At 49.7% G+C, this 22766-nt stretch overlaps 1 protein-coding gene across 1 annotated transcript in view; it reads left to right on the top strand.

Annotated features, from left to right (window-relative positions):
* Positions 1-22766, top strand: part of SHB (SH2 domain containing adaptor protein B) — a 136333-nt gene that overhangs the window by 48093 nt on the left and 65474 nt on the right. Inside the window, exon 4 of the mRNA XM_029919653.1 lies at positions 5213-5333. Within this exon, the coding sequence (XP_029775513.1) occupies positions 5213-5333 (121 nt within the window). The remainder of the gene's footprint in view (positions 1-5212; positions 5334-22766) is intronic.

Here is a 22766-nt window from a genome sequence, read left to right on the forward strand (position 1 = left end):
GTTTGTTTGTTTGTTTGTTTTTAAAGCAGGGATGCCTCACACATTTCAGCAGTGGCTACTCTCCACATTCTGCCAACCTTTCCTGGGGCTGTGTGATCTCCCTGCAGAGTTTGCTGAGAGCCATGTTGACACAGCCTAGGAGGATCTATGCTCCAGGACAGAGAGCCTTGCACATCCTCATGGCCCAGTCTCCCCTCATGGGGTGGGGCAGGGCAGGGTCTTGCCTGGTAACCATCTCCCCACTGCCCAGGCTCTGTTGCTTAATCTGGGGCCAGCCCTCAGAATTGCACAGGGAATGCCATTACCTGTATGTCTTAGATTCTGGAGATGGACCAAGGCATGTTGGGTCATCTCTTATTCCACTTAATCCCTAGGGAAGAAAGCAAGCGAGAGCTGCATTTAACATTGACTTCTTACCTCAGTTTAATGAACAGGGCTGAGGAATACCTAGGGAAAGTGAAATTGCAGAGTAAGGGGCGCCTGGGTGGCTCAGTCAGTTAAGCGACTGATTTCGGCTCAGGTCACGATCTCATGGTTGTGAGTTCAAGCCCCGCATCAGGCTCTGTGCTAACAGCTCAGAGCCTGGAGCCTGCTTCAGATTCTGTGTCTCCCTCTCTCTCTGCCCTTCCCTTGCTTGTTCTCTGTTTCTCTCTGTCTCTCAAAAATAACGTTAAAAATTAAAAAAAAAAAATTGCAGAATAATACCTAGAGGTTTAGCTTTAGATTGGTCGGGGTGGGGGCTGACGCTAGCTTAAAGCTTCTCAAACTTTCCTGGTAAGAATCACCTGGGTTACTTATTAAATATACAGATTATTGGGGCTAGGGATCTGTTTTTTAACAAGCATTCCAGGCCATTCCTATCTTCAGGCAAGTTTGGGAAATAGTTTATCTACTGTACCAAAAATAGTCTATGAAAAGAGTGCTTTTTTAAAAAAAATTTGAATTTTGTATGTAACACATTAATAAGTTTTCCTTATTGAAAAACACGTTAACATTTCAAACAAATCTCCTTTGATTTCCTCTAACCACTCCTGCTCCCAGAGGAGGTATCTGTTTAAAGTTTATATCTCCCTAGGGATGCCCAGCTGGCTCAGTCCATAGACCATGTGACTCTTGACCTCAAGGTTGTGAGTTCAAGTCCCAAGTAGGGTGTAGAGATTACTTAAAAAAAATGAAATTCTTTTTAAAAAAAAAGTTTATATCTCTCTGGATCTTTTCTTTACATTAATAGAGCTTTCTGTTTCATTTTACATAAGCAGGTATCATGTATTTATCATTCTACAACCTGCTTTCTTTCTATTCAAAGCGATGTCATAGAGAAGTATATTAGTGCATATAGAGCAACTATTTTTTTTTAAACCTGCTGCATAATATTTCACAGTATGGAACTAGCACAGTTTATTTAGCCATTCCCTTATTGACGGCTATAGCAGTTGCTTACAGTTTCTCATTGTTATGTGCTCCCATGAGCATTCTTGCCTGGCTCCTCATGCACATTTGGGAATAAATACCAAGAAGTGAAATTGCTGGGTCAATCCATGTGCGTTTTGGGATTTTCATGGACTTTGTCAGTAGCTCTCCCTTCAAAGAGGCTCTGCCAATTAACCTTTCCGTTGAGGACCCAGCTCTCCCCACAGGTGTGACGGTCTCAGAAAAGCATATGGCCATGTGTGGTCAAGTGGCAACACCCATCTTCCTGTATGCTTCCCTTTGGGTGTGAACAGGAAGACTACTTCCTATCACAAAGCAAAATTCCCAAGATAAAAACACCCAGGCCTCAAACTACTGGAAGGGAGGGACCAGTTTCACATAGCAGTGTGTACAAACCAGAAAAGAGGCATGTGGAGCTGACTCCCAGTCTGCAGCCAGCTCACAGAGCCTTGTCAGAAAGGCAGCAAGCATGGTGGGATTCTGAAACGCTCTGGGTTGCAGTGAGCTATTACAAAATGAGAGTTTAAAGCGGGTCTCTCAAGGCCCCCCCCCCCCCCCCCCCCCCCCCCCCCCCCCCCCCCCCCCCGCATCCCACTGCTTTATGAGCCTGTGAAAGTCCTTTGGGGCACTGTGCTGACCCGAGGTCTGTAGTTTTGTTTGAAAGCAAGAAAAGCCTTGCCTAGGGTTTAGCCGTAGCCCTCTTCCTTTTTCGGAGATGGACCAGTGCACCCATTCCAGGAAGCTAAGAAAGTGAATGTGGCCTGCTGGTTGGAGAGGCTCCAACAACCTGCCTTTCTGCTGCTGCTCAGCTGCATAGTGGAGTTGTCAGACCAGTAGGCTGGCCCCCTGTCAGCTCTGTGCCTGTGGGACCATGAGCAGGCCATGTGCAGGGGTCCAATGCTGGTCAGGGCTTTGCCAATCCAAGATCGAAATCAAGGAAAACTTCTCATGTGCCCAGGTGGCCTGACCTGCAGAGAAGTCCCAACTGGTTCCTTTTGGGTTGAATTGTTCTATTAGAGTCGAGGACATTTTAAAGCCAAGCAGCATCAGCCCCAGTAGGAATCCAAGCCCACATCTGGGGAAACTCCTTCCCTTTCTTTTAACTCAGAAAATCAGTACCCTTCACTCAAGCCCCATGCCAGCCCTCCTGACTTGCAGTGTGTGGCGGGCAGCTCGGAGAGCAGTTACGCTGCCCAGGGCCTGTGGCAAGTCGCTCCGGCACTCTGGATAACTGCCTGCTCAGCTCTCCCAACACCTGGTTAAACTTTTACTCCAAAAACCAGGACATGATTTTGCAAAAGGTCAGACAGCTCAGTTAAGTGTTTGCCAAGTTACAGGTTGCTCAAACCTCAAATTCCCTCCCCTCCACCATCCTCACTTTGAAGTTGGAAAGCAAATTGATTAAATATACATTTTAGGAACCTTCCGATTTGTTTCTTAAACTAACAGAATTCTAAACTTTTTTTTTCCTAATGGAAGGATTTTCAACTGTCAGCAGGTATAACTGGAACCATATGTCAACAGAGACCAAGGGCTTTTCCTGGTTTTAGGATTTGTAAATTCTTATTGAAACGGAAGTAAGCAGCGTAGGCAGCTGGGGGTCCCCTTGACAACATGAGCTCAGATCTCGTTTTAATTAGAAAATACAGATAGTGTCTGCTGAACTGAAGGCCTCCCAGAGCTCCTGTCCCTGGGCGAACAAAGATTTGGTTTATATACTGCAAGCCTTCCCTGTTTGCAAATTACAGGGCACTTCCGAGAGGAGCTGGAATGTTGATTTCTAGATTACGGAGACTTGCAGCCCACTCCCTTCACCTTCTTCCCCTTTCTCAGCTAACACCCCCAAAATGACTTGGTTTTCTTGGGGAAATATTTGTTTCCTTCCTGGACTAGACGGAGGGTGTTCTGTTCATGTTGAAAGGAGATGGGAAGGCTATGTGGAATAGATGTCATCCACAGCAGGCTCATGGTTTTCTCCATTTAGACTTCTGATCCCTTGAACTCCGAGACACAAATACCCTCCACTAGATCCGCCTCTGAGCTGTTCTATTTGACAGTGGTTCACATGTATAATTTTCTCCCTAATGTATTCTGCAAATGGTAGAGTAGAAATATCAAATGAAAGACATTGCCAGACCCAGCGCTCCCCCCACCCCCATCTTTCCCCTGCCTGGTGTCATTTGAGCTCAGGGAGTCTCAAGAAAGGCCACGATTACAATGTCAGCATCTGGAAGTGTCCCCGCTGGGACTCTAAGCCTGCCCCACAGCCACGACAAAGCGGTGTCAGAGCAGTGGTAGTGGGGTCACACATACTCAGATTTCTCCAGCCCTGGGTCATTCACTGATAAGCTTGCTCTTGTTCTGGGAGCCGTGACTACTGTGTGCCATGCCTCCCATCAGCCCCACCATCGCACACCAGTGACAGGGCTGCTGCCCGCTATCCCTCTGCGGGCATCACATTCCTGGCTGCTGAAGGTCACTTGCTCACTCTGCCAGGGCTGCTGCCACAAGCTGCCATTTACCAGACCGACAAAGGGGAATTTTCCCTTCCCCTGGGTTTATAGGCCCCTCAAATGCCTTACATTCCAGGAGCTGGGAGAGAGAAGAGGCTCCTGTGGTTTCTAATTAAACCCACAATTTAAATAACAATTCATGTAACCCCAAGGGTTGAGAGAAATGCTAGCCTATCCCTTCCCCTGAGAAGCAGCTGGGTGGCCCTGGCTGGGAGGCTGAGGACTCGCCCTTTGCCAGATGTGACCAAAGGGGCAAACAACTCCACAGAGGTCACAGCAAGTTTGCAGTGGGGCTAGGGTGCTGTGACAGGAAGTGAGTTTCCTCACTAGTAAGTGTGCCCCTCTGTGAAGCTTAGAAAGTAAGAAATGGGAGGGGAAACAATCATGTTTACTCTTAGCCCAAAAATTTTTACCCTCCTCCAGGGAAAATGTGGAACCTTGTCTCTGAAGTGTTCAACTCCCAGATTCTGACGTGCTCCTAGGACTCCCCTCCTGCCCCCACTCCCTACCCCAAGGTGACTCTGTCTGCTGTGGAACTTTGCTGTTTCTGAAATGTTGACAAGGGAGGAGGCCAGGAGGATAGCCCTGGGAGACAGAGGATCTGGCTAAGGGTTTTAGTCAAGCCCCTTACCTTGCTGGACCTCAGTTTCCCCATCTGTTATAGAAGAGTCTCCCAGTTTATGGCTTCCAAACCCCTTTCTGACCATGGCAGTCTCTGGGTCCCTGAGCTGCTTTTGTATTTTCTTTGGGTCTACCTGGAGCCACGGTCATGTTTGCAGTACGTTGATCTCACCAAATTGTTGTCTGATTACCCAAGGCATGCTTGTGTTTCAGATTTGGGGAAGATGGAACGCTGAACATAATTATCTCTAGACAGGCTCTTCTAGGCCTCAGCCAGCACCAGGAGCATGTCAGCATCTCTAAGCTTTCTGCTATCTCATTTCCAACTTTCCTCCATTTCCATTCCATTAAATTGAGTAACTTACATTCCCCAAAGACGCCCTCCAGGTCCTTGCCTTTGTGCTCTCTACCTGGATGCCCTTCTGTTCTCATGGCTGTGCCCCGAGCACTGAGGCTGCCTGCTCAGAGGCCCCTCCCTTGTGCCCTCTCCAAGGGCAGGTGCCAGCTCGTTCCCATCTTTATCTCCCCCTCTTTGCTGGTATGATGCAGACTCCATTTATGTTTGTTGGGGCCAAGCCTGGTTGTGAACAGAAGTGCAACAGAAAGCCAGAGGTGGACTCATGCTCCTGCCATCTTGCTCCCTGCAGGTGACCATCGCTGATGACTATTCTGATCCCTTCGATGCTAAAAATGATCTCAAGAACAAAGCAGGAAAGGGAGAGAGTGCTGGCTACATGGAGCCCTATGAAGCCCAGAGGATCATGACAGGTAAGCAGAGCTGCTGACAGGGACTCAGCAGGGAGGCAGGGGGGCTGCTCCTGGGCTGTGCCCAGCTGGCCCTCTGCAGGGGAAGGTTCGTGCTTTCACCACAGAGGCTGGAAGATAGTGCTGTGTTTTATCTTCACTACAGTTGGCCAGCTTATGCCTCACCTATGTCAGGAAGAACCTTACAGGACATCATGAAAGTCCAGATATAGGGCACCAAGTACAGTTACCCATGGTAAGAACTAAAAAATACATCAGGAATTTTTGCTGAAGAAAACTACAACATTTGAGATAGAAAACATAGCCTGGAGCTTCCTAGCAGCCAGGGCAATCAAAGAAGCATGCTGGGTCACCTTACTTTCAGTGCCTAGTAGAATGGGGGTTAGATCATTGGGGACAAAATTATCTCTGGCTTCATGGCAGGAAGTCTTTGGCATGTGACTGGAAGCAGCATCAAGTCCCCTGATCTGCATGGCAGGTTTATAGAAAATATAGACTTTCCCCTCTGTGGCTGTTTTCCTATTGGCCCCAGATGACAAAACCTTGTTCAAGTAGTTGTGTGGGACCCAGAAGAAAGTGGCCATGTGTGCAGTTACCCTGCTTAGGGCATCTTTAAGGAGTGAATGGTTATGAGGTATCTGCCATCTCAGACCCTCGGCATGAGCAGGCAGTGGGGAGAAACCACCCACGTGGGTCCTCCTGGCTCAGGATGGTCCAGAGACAAAAGAGCAGTCATTTGGGTTGACCCCTCTGACCCCACACAAGGCAGGAACGTAAACAGGGGGACACATGGGACTAGAGATGGGGTGGGGGGGGTGGACTGGGAGCAGATTGGGAGCCACTCTGACTTTTGAGGCCTAGTGAATTGGTTCCCTGTGTGTCTTGGGACTTGGGATACAGATGCCACTTTCTAAAGTAGCCCTCTTAGTGTTTGCTTGGTGGTCTAGTCTTTGAGCACGTTCTCTTGATTCCTCTTGAATTGAAAGAAGGAAGGGAAAGGAAGCAACATTGCTCAATGTGCTTAGGGTATGCAGCGCCCATGCCAAGTGTAGCTCATGGGGCTGAGAAGACTGCATAGGACAATTGTTGAAAGATATGGGTACAAATCCAGACCCTGCCTCTAAGACTCTGCCTTGTGCTCTCCTGTTCCTGGGTACAGATTCTCTGGCTGCCAGTGTGGCCTCCAGAACACGTGGCCACTTTGCGAAAGGCTGAGACAGGGAGTGATTAGGCCAGACTTCTAGGGCCCCCTGCTCTCTCCTGCTCTCTCCTGGCAGAGTGGCCTCTGTGAGCTGCATGAGGCAGAGAGCTGGGACTGGCACCTGATGGTGCCTGCTCTCTAGTGACTCAGGGAAGCAGGTCTGCTGATGGAGTCTTCTTCACCCCAGAACTGTAGTGATCCCCACTCCCACTGCCACATGGCATCACCTCGCCAGCCTTGGTGAACCGTCAGCTCTGTGGGACCACTGAGGGCACGTCGGCCCAGAGGTAAAGGAGTGGTGGTTACAGGAGTGACTTTGGGACACTGCCACATTCAGATGTCTGGCAGCAAAGGACCTTCAAGGTCACTCGAACCCAACAGCCTCATTTTATAGATGGGAACACTGAGGCTATAGAGGGAGAGATTCTTGCCTGAAGATACATAGTAAGTTGGTGGCAGAAGTGTGGCGTATGCTTGGCAGGGCAGCCTCTGGGGTGGAGTCCTGGAGGAAGTGTATGTTTGTGCTTGATGCTGGGGTATCCGGGACCCAAGGAAATGGCAGGAGCCATCCGAGGCTGGAGCCCCCTCCAGGCTCCAGGCTCTGCACTGGCCCCTTTGACATACATACTTTTAATAAGCCTTACCATGTCCCTGCAAAGGAAGTGGTGTCTCACTTTACAAGTGAGGGAAACAGGACAAATCACTTCCCTGGGGTCACAACAGTACAAGTGAGGGGCTCAGACCTACATCTGCAGAGCATGGGACCAGGGTGGAAGGTGACATCTGGGAATCCAGACATTGTGGACACTGCTGTCTTTGGAATGGAGCCGGTTCCTCCTGGGTGCATCTGTGGACCTCAGTGTCAAGTAGCTGCTTAGCTGTATAGAACTGTCCTGTGGGACTTTGGCTTTTTTAATGAGACACACCCACAGCGGCCAGGTCCAAGGCAGGGCAGTTTGATTTAATTAGAAATCTGTTCCGATCTCATGCATCCTGTCTCCAAAGAGGCACGCTTGTGTTTGCTGTTCTGGACTTTCTTCCTAGCTTACAGGCTATGCCCAAATTTACCCACATTTTCGGTTTCTAAGGAAATAGGTGATTAAACAGGACGTTTTCTGGCTGTAACGACCTCCCTGCAGCTCCTTTTGACTCAGAATTCTTTGTGGATAACGTCATCGCTCTGACTGAGGAGGGATGGGGGCTGGGGTGAGCCAGCACCGTGTAAACAGCTTCTCAGGGGAGCAGGGGGCAGTGGATCATGGGGTGGCATGCTGTAACATTTATGTGTGCATTATGTGTGCAGGACCACGGCGGGCGCCTTTGGTAGATGAGAATAACCCTGTTGGGAAGAGCATGCCCTCTCTGCCTGAGATGGCATACCTCTCTACTACGCAGAAGGAACCCAGGTGGGGTCAAGCAGACCTGAGGTGGCTGCTTGCCACCTGAATGACCTTGGGCCTCAGGTTCCCCCTGCAAAGTAGTAGCCTTAGAGCAGACAGTTGGTCATACTTCTAGCTACTTTTGGTTGCAAACTGGCCGTTTGAGCTTCAGCAACACATTTTGTGTCTCTGTTTTTACCTATTTGTGGAAGTCATTGCTAGGCTCTCATACTTCTTTAGAGCACTTGAGGTGAATTCCTGTTGGATACTCACCATCAACCTTTATTTATTTATTTGTTTAATTTTTTCAGTGTTCATTTATTTTTGAGAGAGAGAGACAAGTAGGGGAGGGAAGGAGAGACAGACAGACAGAATCTAAAGCAGGCTCTAGGCTCTGAGCTATCAGCTCAGACCCCAACACGGGGCTTGAAGCCACAAACTGTGAGATCATGACCTGAGCCCAAGTCGACTGCTTAACCAACTGAGCCACCCAGGTGCCCCTCACCTGGGGAGTTGTGCTTTTGTGAACAGAGAACTCAGCTCAGCCCTACAGGCTGTGGCTGAAAAGAAGTGTGAGGAAAAGTGTACCTGCTTCCTCAGGGTCAACTTTCACGTCTCTTTCACGTCTTCCCTGTGTCTGCCTTAGTTTCCCTCTCCATAGATTCCCCTTCCCTAACCCACTGAAATTAGGTTCTGGTTCAAGATGGAAGTGAAGCTCTCCACAGAACCTTACAACCCAAATGCTCATGAATTGCCTGGACCTTGCTCTCTGCCCCACCTTGCCTTTCTCATCCCAAAAGCAGCTTCAGAGGTAGCTCCTGAAAACCAGAGGGCTCTGTGGAACCCAGTGAGGAAGCTAGTGACCCAGTTCAAGCTTTCCTTTTTATAGGTAGAGAAACGGGGGCTCAAAAAAAAGTCATAATCCTTTTGAGATGTTTTTGAACCCACTGATTAAATATGAAGCTGCCCTGTGAGGCAATGTGTTGCCCATCCCTAGAGGTGTCAAGGCAGAGGCAAGACATCCCACATTGAGAGATGACACACAGATAGTCAAGTTACAGATGGGTGGTTGGCTTAAGCCACCCCTGAAGTCTGTGTCAACTGTGAGTTCCGAGATGTCATGATTCACTGTGTGTTGCATCATCATTAGACACCTAAGACCAGGCCCACGAAGGGAGTACTGGAGACCAGCTCTGAATAGGAAAGGATCCGGCAGCTTCTTTTCTCAATGTCAGCCTGGCTTATGCTAACTGTCCAGCCCTAATTCCCTTTTTCATCTTGCCTGGCCCCTCTCTCAAGGTCAGATTCTGGCCTTGACTTTTTCTATGCCATCTGGGCCTCGGTTTCCTTCCTATACCAATGTCTTTGGTGACCCCAGGCCAACCGTCTGTCCAAAGCCCTACCTCACAGCCCAGTCTTACCCTCTTTCCTGTGTCTTAATCCCAGCCTTGAGGGTTTCAGGCATATGGAGCCTGCTGATTTGGTGAGAAGGATGCTGGGCTTTCAGTCAGGCTGACTAAGGTACCTGTGTGGGTCAAGATGCTTAGCCTCTTGAGGACCACAGTGCCCTCATTGTAAAATAGGACACACAGCACTGATGTGAGTCTCAGGTGGAAGACCATGCTTTGCACGTGTGCATGAGAGCATTGTTCCTGGGGAGCAAAGGGCCTATTTGGGCCTTCACTTGATATTACATACCGTTGAGTTGTCTGGCCATTCCCTGTAGGCGCCCCTTGCCCACCTGGAGGTGGGTGGCAAAACCACCAGGACAGTGGAGCAGGTGGTCCTCAGGACCTCTTGCAGTCCATTTGGTCAGCTGGGCCCTTGCCCTGCCCTGTTGTGTTGGAGACTTAACCATGTAAACTAGGCAGATACTGTCACTGCCTTCAGGAATATCTATGAAGAAGGGAGACAGGCATGGACTTGGGTGGTCAGTAGTAGGTGCTTGGAGATGAGTGGGTCCATTTTCAGGAGCTCAGAGGAGGGGTGAAGGCTTCTGGTTTGGGCAATCCAAGTGAGGTGGGAGGGGAGAGGTGGTAGGAGGTAGTGATAAGAGCTGGATCTGGCAGCCCAGGCAGTGGGGAGGGCTTGAGCCAAGGCATGGATGAAGGTGTGGGATCTTTCTGCTGGAGAGGAGTGGCAGGAAATGAGGTTTTTGATAGGATAATGATAGGAAAAAGCACGTGGGGGCAGGAGCTTAGTATAAAGACTGAATGGATCATTATACTCTAGTTGACTTAAAGGTGCAGAATATTTCTCAACTGGGACACTTTCTCCCCAGGCCTTCAGCCCAAAAGTTCTCAGAGGTACCCATGTAGTGTTGGTGATTGGGATGGATGGTGGCCATTCGTTTTTATGGAAAGGCTTCTCTGTGTGCCAGGCACTTCCCCAGAACTTAATCATGATTAGTTTATTTATCATTTATTTATTTATTTTATTTATTTTTTTAATATGTACTTGTTTTTTGAGAGAGAAAGAGGGAGAGTGTGCCAGGGAAGGCGGCGGGGGTGTGTGTGGTTGTGGTACAGAGGATCCAAAATGGCCTCTGTGCTGATAGCAGAGAGCTCAATGTGGGGCTCAAACTCACAAACCATGAGATTGTAACCTGAGCTGAAGTCGGACGCTTAACTGACTGAGCCACCCAGGTGCCACAATAACCATGATTAGCTCATTTAATCCTCACAAGGAGCCTGTAAGGTAGAGGTACTTCTGGCATCCCCATTTTACAGATAAATCTACTGAGTCTCAGAAAGGTTAAGTAAGCAGCAAAAGTAAAGCTCTTAGCTGCAGCTAAAGCACTCATTTCTGTCCTGTACCCCAGAGCATCTACAAAAATAACTGGGAATTGTACCATTACTTAGGCCCCTTTTTTAGGTCTAATTTCCCCACCCCAACATCCTTTATAAAATTGTTCAAAGTATCATTTCACAAGATGACTCACATAAACATTACATGAAAGCATTTTCCCATACTTTTTATTATTATAGCAATTACACATTAAAAAGTCTTTAGCATGTTTTTATTATTAAATCAACTTTATAGCATAGTAAGAGGAATTTAAAAGAAAACCCCTGCTGTCCTGACGTGGCTGTTTTCTGCTCACAACTTGCCTCCTGCCCATTTTTCTCCTTTGTGCTAGTAGGTACCTTCAGGTAAAGCCAGTCACAAATTTGAAAGGCAAGGGGGTTGCGGGGAAGGACATCCTTTTGTGTCTTCTCAGCCTCTGGTACAGCGTCTTCTAGTGGCAGCACACTTTATGAGAATGGTGGTATATACCAAGTTCAAGTGGCCTGTTTCAGGAGGAAAGGGAGACTATGTGAGTCTGATTCTGCACTGGTCTGCTGTGTGACTGGAGGCAGGTTGCTTTCCCTCTCTGGGCCTCCATTCCTTCATCTGGAAAATCAGATTTTGCCTTCTTCCCTGGGTGCCATGAGGGCCTTTATAAATTCTTAGGTTCCCTGCTGCTGTGGTCACATTGGGCTTCTCCATCCTGGTCAGGACTGTATGTCCTCTTACCCCACCCCGATTACTTCCACGTGGCACCATCCCAGATCTTGGCAGATCTGAGAAAGAGCTGGCCCTGACACCCTCCCAGGAGCATGCACAGTGCTCTCTCTGCTCTCCGGACAGACAGCTGAGAGCTACTTGTCTGTACCCTGAAAGACCAGCACACGCTTCTGAGTCTTGACTAGGTGTCCAAGAGGCCATTTCTGGCCACCCTGCCTGAGATTTCCTCCTTCCTCGTGTGTTTCACGCTATCTCTGCCCCCTGGTTCCAGGCAGTGCTGTTCTCCCTCCCTGTCCTCCCAGTGGCTGAAAAAGTACAGGGCCTTTCTGTCTGGGCCCCTGAGTCCAGGCCCTTCCCAGCTCTGGAGTTCCTGTGGACTCTGCTTCCAGAATGTCCATGTCCTGTGTCTTCCTCACTTCACCTGCGCTGCACAGCTCTGCTCCCCAAACCATCCCCTCAGCCCCTCATTTTCAATCCCCTCCACCTGCCTCGCCCCCTGCAAGTCCTGTGCTTTACACCCCACCTGGCTGCCCCCCCCCCCCCCAAGTGCTGCTCAAGGCTTCATCCTGCCCTAGTGGTCACAGCCCTCCCTGAGCTGGGGAGATGTCAGGGTAGAACTTTCCATGAAGATCAATCCTTTCCACCCAGCATCTGCTTTCTGCTTCAGGTCCAGAGAGGTGCACAAGCTAGCCAAGGTCACAAAGCAGCAGGCTGCAGAGTGGGTCTCCTGACTTCTAACCTAGGGCTCCTGGGCCTTATTTTGAAAGTTCTTGAAACCTGCCCTTCCACCCTCTTGCCTGGCGTGTCATGGATTGTGCAGAGTTCCCTGGTTGGTCTGTCATTTATCAGAATGACTTACCTACTGGACAGGAAGGAGATAATCAAGTGTAAATAGATTTTGTATTAGTCACCCAATGACTTTCCTGTTGTTGAGAAACAGCCGGGCTCACACACCCAGCCCAGTGGTGCTCACCTGCAGAGCTTGAGCAGGGAGCTGGGAAGTAGAATGTTGAGCAGAGCTGAGAGCTGAGAGCAGGGAAGCCTGGGTTTCCATGGTGACCACTGGGCCCACTCTGGCAGCCACTTTCCTCAGTTGCAACAGGACTGGGACAGGCCTCAGAAAATGGACATTCATTGGCAGCACACCTGCCTGTTTCCCAGATATTTGTCCCTGGTGCTCTGGGAGGTTGGCAAGGATTGATATCTGTTGTATAAGACAGATAGAGAAGAATGTTACTGGCAAGAGACAGAGGGAGAGGTAGTACTGTCTCCTGAAGACCAGTATAGACCACACAGAAAGGGTGGCATTGAGCAAGCCACATTTAAGGTCTTGACTCAAAATGGCCTTTCCTGCAAGGCCTTCCCTGCCCACTTATCTTAAATTTCAACTCACCCTCAACACTTCCCACCCCCTTTCTGTTTTATTGTGTTCCTTAATGCTGGTTACCATTTAGCATACTACCTATTTCACTTATCCTTCACTTAACAGGGGCAGAGCTTTGTTCCCTGATAGAAGCTCAGGACTAAAACAGTAGCTGGCACAAAGTTGGTGCTCAATAAAGAGTTGTTGAATGGATGGCCATGTTAATTAATTCCAGGGACCCAGGGCTGATGCACACACATGCTGGGTCCCCCTCAGGATCCCAGAGACCGCCCATCCTCCTCTGAAGATTGCCAGATCTGGAAAGTCTGAGTTTAGCCAGTTGTTAAATGGGCGGGGAGTTGGGGAAGGAGCTGGTTTGGCCTTTGAGTGGGAGTCACGCAGGCGACCCTTGTGCCTTGCTCTGTCTCAGAGACCAGTTCTGTGTCCATGCTGGGAGACTGCATGGGGGTGTCTGGTTGTGCCTCTTCTCCCTGCCTCCCTCCCTGGGCTGAGAGCTCCTCGAAAGAAGAGACTGGGTCTCACCCATTTTCATTTCTCATCTGGGCCCAGTAAACATTCACCAATGGAATGACTGAGTATAAGAATAAAAGTCTATATGGAGAATAAATGAAAGAAAAGGAAGCAAATAGTAAACAGCCTTCCCCATCTTGCCAAGAACCGCTTGCCTAAAGTCACGGGGCCTTAGGGAACAAAGTGTGATGCATTCAGTCACTGAATGGCTGCTTGTGAGTATCTGCTGTGTGCTGCTGTGTACACGTTCTGTGTTCGGGGGCTGTGCAGTGAACAGAACAAAGTCCCTGTTCTAATGAAGCTTATATTACAACATCAAGGGAGAAGTGTTCTTGATCTGTAATTCCCATAAACTCATTTTTGGGAGTGCTGGGACAGGAAGGTCTGTATCCAAGACACTGCTGCCTCCTCCCATCACAGCAGCTCTAGGTTAGAGGTTAGAGCTCTAGGTTGCCTAGAAGTTAGAGGCTTGCTCAAAGTCAAGAGCAAGAGTGGAGACTTGTCCCCAAGGGCCCTGGCTACCCTCAGGAGGCAGGATGGTCCCCATGCTTTCTTTGAGGGATGAGGGGAACAGCCTTGGCCCAATGGCTGGCAGCTGTATTCCTCTCTCTCCCTAACTTTGGTGCAGGCCGAGTCTGGGGGTTGCTGGGAAATATTCTAGAGTCATCCTGTGCTGTGGCACCCAGCCTCACAAATGGGCCCACAATGCTAATTGCCATATCCTGCTGGGCACTGGGCAATGAGGGCCCAGACCCCCAGGAAATCAGCACTGAGCCCCTTTTGTTTCCTGGCAGCTCTGGAAGAAAACATTCTCCCAAAGGTAGAAATAAAGGAACAGGACCTGGAAATAGAAGAGCTCGCCTTCTCACCTCTGTCCTTTGCCTGTCAGGATCCCAGAGAGACATTAAAAGATCTGAAGGCACAGAAACTGTTGGTGATGCCTGTCCAGAAATAGATTCAGGGGGACTCATATGGATCAGCAGCCTAGCTCCTGGCATCCTTCAGCCACCCTACAGCACCCTTTGCTGGCGCCAGACTATGGAGGCTGTGGGCAAGCACTGTCTGTTTCTGAGCAGAGGTGTGAAAATGCTAGGAAGTTGTTCAGGAAGTCATGCCTGCCTGGGTGCGGAGGATGGATTAGAGCCGAGAGAAGCAAGAGGCAGAGGGACTGGTTCTGTGGCTATGTGGCTACAACAGTCATCTAGGCCAAGGGGTGGGGTGAAAGAGCTTGCCAGCCACTGAGGTTCAGTGGATGAGAGAGAGGGAGGAGCTGGGATCCTGGAGTGTCAGTTACCCAGAGGGGAAAGGACAGTTCTTGGGGGAGAAGTCCATGGGTTCAGATGTGGGCACTTTTGCATTCAGATATTTAAGAGGAACTTGGAGTCAGGTCAGAGAGGGGCCCTGAAGTGCTCCCAGTGTCCTGGGGAGAGGAGCTGGTTTGCAAGGGCTGTCTAAGAAGACCACGGGCCACAGTTCCTCTCCCTCCAGAAGTCTGAAGAAGGAGATTCAGTGATTTGCCCCACACCCTATTATTTGACTAATTAATTAGTACCCTTCTCTAACTTGGGCTCAGGCAGGCTTTCTGGAAGCTTAAAGGGATGACAGAGGGTTGTATTTAAGGGTGCCTTTTGTAGATTATGCCAGGAATCTCCCTAAGGCTCTAGGAGGGAGCAGTATGATTATTTCCATTTTGCAGGTCAGAAAGCTGAGTCATGGAGGCTGACTGGAACAATGCCCCATTCTGGGCCCCCCTCTCCTTGCAAGGCCTCTGCCTGGATGTGTTCGGGAGGGATGCTGAGCAACAGCAGCTTTGCTGGGGGTTTTTATGTAGGACTTCCACCTCCAGGGTAACTTGGCATGTGTCTGAGTTTCAGTCCCACCACCTCCCACCTCCTCCCCCCCACCTCCTCGTGCCTTTCAGCTTTCTCTCACCTGGCTTGGTCCAGGTGTTTTAATGTGGTACACTGCCTCAGGTCCTTTCCCCTAACAGGCAGCATGAGCATAAATAAGGAAAAATGCCACTTCTGTCCCATCTAGAGCACAGGCTTGTAATTATACCTGGCAATTTAAAAAATGGTGCTGCACTGGGAGAAGGTCATCTCCCAGGGCCCGAGCTTTATTTTGGGTCCTCCCTGGTGTAGCTACCACAATTACTGTCACACAGTCACACTGATACAGCACTCCGTGCACTGTGTAGTAATTCACCAGCCAGACTGGGGGCCTCTGGAGGGCAAGGACCATAGGGCTAAGAACTCTTGCCCCCAGACTGTTGGCGCCCTGTGTTTGCGATATTGGCCCGGACCTTTCCAGCAAAGAATGTCCCCAGGTCAGAACTTGCTGGTTCTGATGGAGTGTTGTACAAATGATTGTAAACTCTTCCCTGAAGATTAAAGTCTCTCCAGGACTTGAACTGGGTGTTGTTGCCTCCCTAGCCAGCTCCTCAGTCCTTATCAGCAGGTCCACCTGCTCCTCCTTTGTGTCCTGGGCTCACCTGTGGCTTTGTAGGCTCTCATCTGTCACCAGGCCTCAAGTCCCCATGAGGGGACTAGCATATACACACATATCCCTGAGCCCCAACCACTGAGCCCTCCATGAAGCCACCTTATCTAGCATTCTGTTACCAGATTGGGGGTCCTTTCAAGTCTTGGTGTGATCCTCAGTGCCCTCCTGTGGCATCACCGCCTTCCCCTCCTTGTCTCTTTCTAGCTGAATGTCTGATCCCTACTCATCTTCAGCTGTCCCCACACCTTTCTTCAGACTAGCACCTTGCCTGCCAAAGCTGGGACAACCTCTGATCTGACCCCATAGGACCTTTCCAACCAGCAGTCCTGGCGCATCGTGGGGGTGGGGGAGAGTTTCTCCTGTTGATTTCTTCCTCACTTGGCTCCCTCTGCCCTTCCCTTCTAAAACCCGCCTGGCCTGCCAGCTCTGGGTCACCTTCCCTTGAAGCCCTTCTATAGGCTTCTGTCCTCACAGCCCTGCTTTTTTTTTTTTTTTTTTGTATTATTTTTTTAAATTTTATATCCAAGTTAGTTGGCATATATTGCAACAATGATTTCAACAGTAGATTCCTTAATGACCCTTACCCATTTACCCTGTGCCCCCTCCCCACCCCCCAATAACTCTGTTTGTTCTCCATATTTAAGAGTCTTCCATGTTTTGTCCCCCTCCCTGCTTTTATATTAATTTTTGCTTCCCTTCCTTTATATTCATCTGTTTTGTATCTTAGAGTCCTCATCTGAGTGGTTACATATTTGTCTTTCTCTGACTAATTTCACTTAGCATGAAATTAGTTTCATCCACGTAGTTACAAATGGTAAGATTTCATTCTTTTTGATTGCTACCACATCTTGATCCATTCACCCATTAATGGACATTTGGGTTCTTTCCATACTTTGGCTATTGTCGATAGCACTGCTATAAACATGAGGGTGCATGTGCCCCTTCAAAACAGCATAATTGTATACCTTGGATAAATACCTCGTAGTACAATTGTAAGGTCATAGGGTAGTTCTATTTTTAATTTTTTGAGGAATATCCATACTGTTTTCCAGAGTGGCCTCACAGCCCTGCTTCTTGCCCCTACACTCCCACAGTTTCAATCAGAACTGGACTGGTTAGCATTCAGTCATGAACCTGGCATCCATAGCACCATCCTCAACCTCCCCAAGGCCCAGGCAATGCCATTGCTAGGATTGTTTCACCGATGAGAAAGTAGGATTAGAAGCCTGAGCAACTGCTCTGGTCATAAGGGAGGATTTTTGGTGTCCTGGGAGCTGTGTTCTGAAAGCCAGGCAGGACCAGGTCACGTGGTCAGTGGGGTGGGGAGGATCCCAGACTGAGGGAACTCCGTGGGTCTGAGCATGGTAGAGACAGGGACAGGCAGCCGTGGGGTCAGATGGTCTGGATCCTGCCCTTCTGAGTAACAAAGAGCAGAAGCCTGAAGTGGGACAGGGCCCATAGTGGCAGTAACGTCACAACCTACCTGAATTGAAAAATAGCCAAAGTAGCTTTGCCCAGCATCTGTGGAGGCCCTGCTGTGCCAGGAAGTGGAGCCCACCTGGCCTTGTCCCCAGGAGCATCATTCTCATAGAAAGTGGCCATGTGATGTGTAGTGGTTGTCAGTCTTTGAGTTATATCGGGTGTGGGCATAGGAGCCTGTACCTGGGGACTGCAGGGGCGATCATGGTCTGGTCTGCTTGGGTTGGGGGACATGGGTTAGAAGAGAACTTCATCTGGAGACTGGACTCATGAGGATGGTAGGAACAGAGACAGGGGAACAGCCCAGCCCCATGTTCTAAGGGTAGACCTGGAAGGAAGAGCTGATGGACTAGCCTCAACAGGATCCAAGGAGGGCCCTGTGTTATACTGAGGAAGCCTAATCATTGAGAAAAATCTCCCACCCAGGAAGGTGCTTATGAGGCTGTTGGCTCGCCCACCTCTGCCCTCATCCCCAGCTCCACCCAGGCTGCCATGGAGAGGACCCTTGTCAAATTGAGCCTCAGAGGAAACTAGACAATGTTTCCATTATTTTCACAATTTACACCTAGAGATTAGGAGGAAAGGTTTGTTTGGAATTAATGTACTCAGCCTGGTTACTCCCTAGACTTGAAACCTGTTTTCATCTTGACCAAGATTTGCTGTAAATTCCCAAGGCTCCCAGTACTAATGAAAAGCTCTGGGCTGCCTTTCGGGCCCCAGCCCCATGCCCCATGCTCAGTCCCAAACATCGGCAGAGGTGGGGAGTCTCTGGGGCTAAGGCTGAGGTGGTATTGCCTGTGGTTCTATCAAGTTTTCGGGCCTCATGGCCTCCACACGAGGACTTGATGCCATGTCCTAGGGTCCCCAGAGCTAGCGCTGCTGACTTTGGCCTGGACTATGTGTGGTGCTGATGGAAAACCTTGCACTCAGGTGGTAAAACCTTTCCACTTTCCAGAAATCTTCCTTCATAGAGGAGTTTGGAGCCAAGACTATGTGGCCACCTGCCTTGTTTTATTGCTGAAGAAACAGAAGGCCTGGGGATGGAGGGAGGAGGGGGGCTGCCTGGGCAGGGGTGGAGAGGGCAAGTCCTCACCCAGGCCTCCTTCTGGTCCCCACCATGTGGTTCCATAACTGTTCAAGGCCTCCTGCTTTGGTGTCCCCTTGCTTCTGGGGAGTTCATTACCTAGAAACGGCCTGTCTTCTATCCTTTGTGCACCCCTGGGGTTTTGTAGCGGCTCACACCCTTGGGAGTTGTCACCTCTGTCCAGTCATGGGGGAGCATGAAGCAGGCCCTCCGCCCGCCTCCCCTTCCTGGATGCCCCATCTTGGTGGGTCTGTCACTCTGGCGCCAGGGCCTCGTCTGCAGAGACTAATGTCTTTTCCCTCTTCGAGGCGTAAAAGTCCAAGGAAAGCATTTTAGTTTCAGGAAATCTGTTGGTCTGCATATATTTCTTATTAATATTGTCAAATTAGCTGGCCTTTCTCTAATTTTTCCAGGACTTCTGCTATCAGTTATAAGTATGGGGTTATTGTCATAACAGTTAATAATTACTTTTCCTTTTACCGAGTGCTTTCTTAGACATTATCTCATTTTATCCTCAGAACAACCCTGGAGCAGCCCTGTTATCCTTGCTTTTAAGACAGACAAGAAACTACAAACCAGAGCAGCAGGGCAGCCCTCCCAGGGTCACCCAGCAGCAGTGGCTGGGGTGTTAGCTCCAGTCTTGGGACTCCCAAGTCCAGTGTGCGTTTGGCTGTATCACCTCAGCCTCTGAGCCAGATCTTTCGGAGAGGAGTCAGGGGAGACTAAAGACAGTCACAGAAGCTTTTGCCCTCCAGAGCTCACAGAATGGAAGGGAAGGGGACCTCTTATCTACAGAGGCTTCGGTGGCTATGTGTGGGGGACTGCCAAGTGCTCATGTCCTTGGTGGACACTGGGATTGAGAGCCCTGTGAGCCTGCCAGCCCTTTATCCTGCTCCTAGGTCAGGGACTGCCTTCTGCCTCTGTGTCTCCAATAAGGGAGACTGCAGGGGACCCAGCTCAGAGATTGTCCAGCCGGACTCTTCTGGACAAGGTTTTCAGATATAGCATCCAAAGAGCTAGGCCCCCACAAGCCACCCTTGGCTTCAGGATGGAGCTGTGCAGGCTCTTCCCGTCCACAAAGAGCCTCGTGTCTTTTCACACACAAGGCAAGAAAGACACAGTCGTGTCTGGAAAGAGCCCCGGGTTTGACACTAGACGCGGAGCTATAATTATCATCTTTAATTACACGACAGAGCCTCTGCCAGGGAAACGTGCTTGACGATTATCTCCTCTCCTGACGAGGGTGGTTCCGTCTGCCTTTATAAGTACTGACATAAACATACACGCTCACTTGAGATTTCAGAATTATAAAGGGCCTTTCAGAGTTGCCTGCCGAGGACCCCGGGTTTCTTTTCCAGGAGAATTGGGCGAGCCAGGTATAAGCTGTGCAAGTGCTCTCTTGCTTATTGCTGAAAAATAGTGCCCATTTGCCTCTGAGTTGACTTGACCTCTAAAACTGGAAGAAAAGAATAAGCCTTTTACTGAAGCCTTAAAAAAAAAAAAAAAAGTAAGGAGAGCAAAAATCTGTGTAATAGCAATGCTGTGTTCACGTTGACTCACTGAGTCAATCTGTGCTCCTTTGATTTTTACACCCCCTGGGAGGTAAACGGGGCATGTAGTGCCATCCCTGTTCTGTAAGGGGGAGAGGAAGGCTCAGAGAGGGTAAGGGAATTCCCTTTAGTCCCTGTAAGCCAGGCTTCCATGCTCATGGGGTGGTTTTTGTAGTTCATTTTGTGAGCTTCTACTACCCTAGACTTACTCTGGGGCCCAAAAATGGTGAGTAAAGTTTGGAAGGCAAATGGCACTTGAGCCCCCAGATGAACTGTACAAGTTAGCGTAAGTTGGTCCGCCGGGCTTCAGAGCAGGCCCACCAGGGCAGGGGACACAGTGCAGGGGATGTGGAGGCTCAGTAGGACACCTGCCTGTGCCATCTGTCCCCGACTGCTCTCCCAGAGGCTCCTTACCACAGCCAGTCTTAAAACTTAAGGAGTGTTACCTGCCCACCACCCTGGGCCAAGGTGAAAGACAAGCTGCCCTCAAGACCCATGAGTATAGGGCCTCCCAACATTCATTTGTACCATAATCACATGGGAAAGTGAGGGTGAGGTGGTAGGCAATGTTGAAAATGAAGGTCCCTAGGCCCTGCCCCTTACAGGCTCTCAGTGGAGGCTAGGGACCTGCGTTTTAATACAGGGCTTCATGATTATGGGGCAAATAGCCCCATGGTTTTAGAGGCCCTACTTTAGCCTGGGGTCTCCTTAAATTCTTAAAGCCCTGATCCATTCTGCCAGCTGCATCGTTCTCCCTGACTTCTTGGCTCATTTTCTTTCTGCCTCCATCGCAAGGGCATGGACTTCCGTTCTGGTGTCGCCTTGACATTCCGTGTGCACATCCACAGCACCTGGGGCTGCAGAGAAGGGCAGAAACCCTCACCGTGCGAGTGTGGGCCTGGAGTGCGGGAGTGAGGGCCTAACTTTGCAAGATCATCTTGTTAGCTTGGCAGAGCTGTGATCTTACAGCTAGAACCTTGTAAGTCTTTGAATGACAAACAGAGCAGGGCAGGATGCAGGGTGTGGTATGGTTAAGGGTAAGAATCTCACCGTCTCAGCAGCTCATCCCAACTCATCCACTGATTTCCTGGTTTGAGCATGGGTAAGGCACTGCCCCTCTTGGGCCTCAGATTCCCTATCTTTAAAGTCAAGGCTGCAACCTGATCTGAGGTGACTTTAGGGCTCACCTGTTCCAGTGGTGTCAGTAGTAGCAATAAGACATGTTGGAGCCCTCAGATCCTACTAGGCTCAGGGACAGGAACTCCCACAAACAAAAAGCCTTTCGTGTTCTGACCATTGGGTTTGGTTAAGTCTATGGGTGTCTCTGATTCTCTGATCAGACCTTTGCACAGGTGGCAGTTAGTATTGGCAGCTTACACTCAACACCCTAGAAACCTGTTTCTGAGCTAAAGCCACACTTGACTCCCTGGGGGACCTTTTCACGGAAGCCTGCTTCCAAATGGAACATAATTTCACTGTGCCTACTTAAACAATTTTTTTTAATGTATTTTAAAGAGCTGTCATTTTGCACGTGCACCATCCTAGTAAACAGAAGCAGCCCTTGAGCTTCTGGGTACCCCATTAAGTGCAGCACAGTGTCTTTCATCCTCATGGCAGGGGGCAGGGGGGCAGCTCTCAGAGAGGGTAGTAAAGCCAGATAGGAGAGATTCAAGGACCAAGTAAGGGGCCATGTGCCATTGCTTTCTCTCACTGTTACCAGATGATTTTCCCAGGTATGGTCTTAATTATTTTCCTGCTCAGAGACCTTCAGTGGGTCCCTCAGATCCAAGTGCAGACTTTCTTGGCCTTGCTCAAGCCTCACTTTCCTCTGGCTCCCCCTTGGGGTGCCCCAGGCTCCAGGATTCCTGGCAGCACCTTCAACAGCTTCCTACTCTCCTGGGTCAATTCTCAATGTCAGCTCCTCCCAGGAGCCTTCCCCAGACTCCTCACTCCCACCACTTGCTCAGTACTTCTCTTCCCTCTCTCTGATTCTTGTTCTTGCTTCTGAGTCCCGAGCCAGCCTCTGTCTCTCTCCACCAGCAGCATGGGCAGGGCCTGAGTGACTCAATCAGCTCCTCAGAGCTCAGCACGGGGCTTGGCACTTGGGCAGAGCTCTTTGAAATGGGATGAAATGAGCCTCTCCTCTGCATCCATCTTAGCCTTGCCTTTGAAGTTGATTTAATGGCTGCAAACATAATAATCAGTTGGACTGTTGGATCTCCTGTTTGTCCCTGAAAAATGAGCCCGCCCACCCCACCCCCACAACACACAAAAAGGAATGATTTTGAGGCTATTGGAGCACGTGTTCTCCTGAATTTGAAAACAGTTAATGCAGTGATGGTTAGTCTTGTTCTGGGGGGACATGCTGTGAGTCTCTAGGGTGCCTATGGTTCTGGGTAGTTGACAGTTTATAGAGCTATTCGTGGTTGGGAAGCTTAGGCCAGAAGGGTAATAGTCTGGTCTGGCCCTGTCCCTAGTGCTTCCCTTCCCTCCTTCCCCCTCCCTCCTTCCCTCCTTTCTCTTTTCTCCTCCTCCCTCCTCCCCGCTCCCTCCTTCCCTTTCCTCCTCCCTTTTCCTCCTCCTTCCTTCCCTCCTTCCTTCCTGCCCTCCTCCCTCCTCCCTCAAAGCTGTTCACTGGTGCCTTGGAATTATAATTCTGAGATCTTAGAACGATAGGAATCCTGTAAATCCCCATCACCTTTCTCTTTACAAGAAGGCAGGTGAGCAGGGTGTTGCTTTACAAGGGAAAGAAGCTCTGCCATAGCAAAATGCAAAGTGTCTATCACACAGCTTTCCTGCCTCCTGTTTCCCTTTGCTTTGCTCTACTCAGTGGGTACCAT

Source organism: Suricata suricatta, chromosome 13 (genome assembly GCF_006229205.1).
Source record: "Suricata suricatta isolate VVHF042 chromosome 13, meerkat_22Aug2017_6uvM2_HiC, whole genome shotgun sequence".
In the NCBI taxonomy this organism is placed as follows: domain Eukaryota; kingdom Metazoa; phylum Chordata; class Mammalia; order Carnivora; family Herpestidae; genus Suricata; species Suricata suricatta.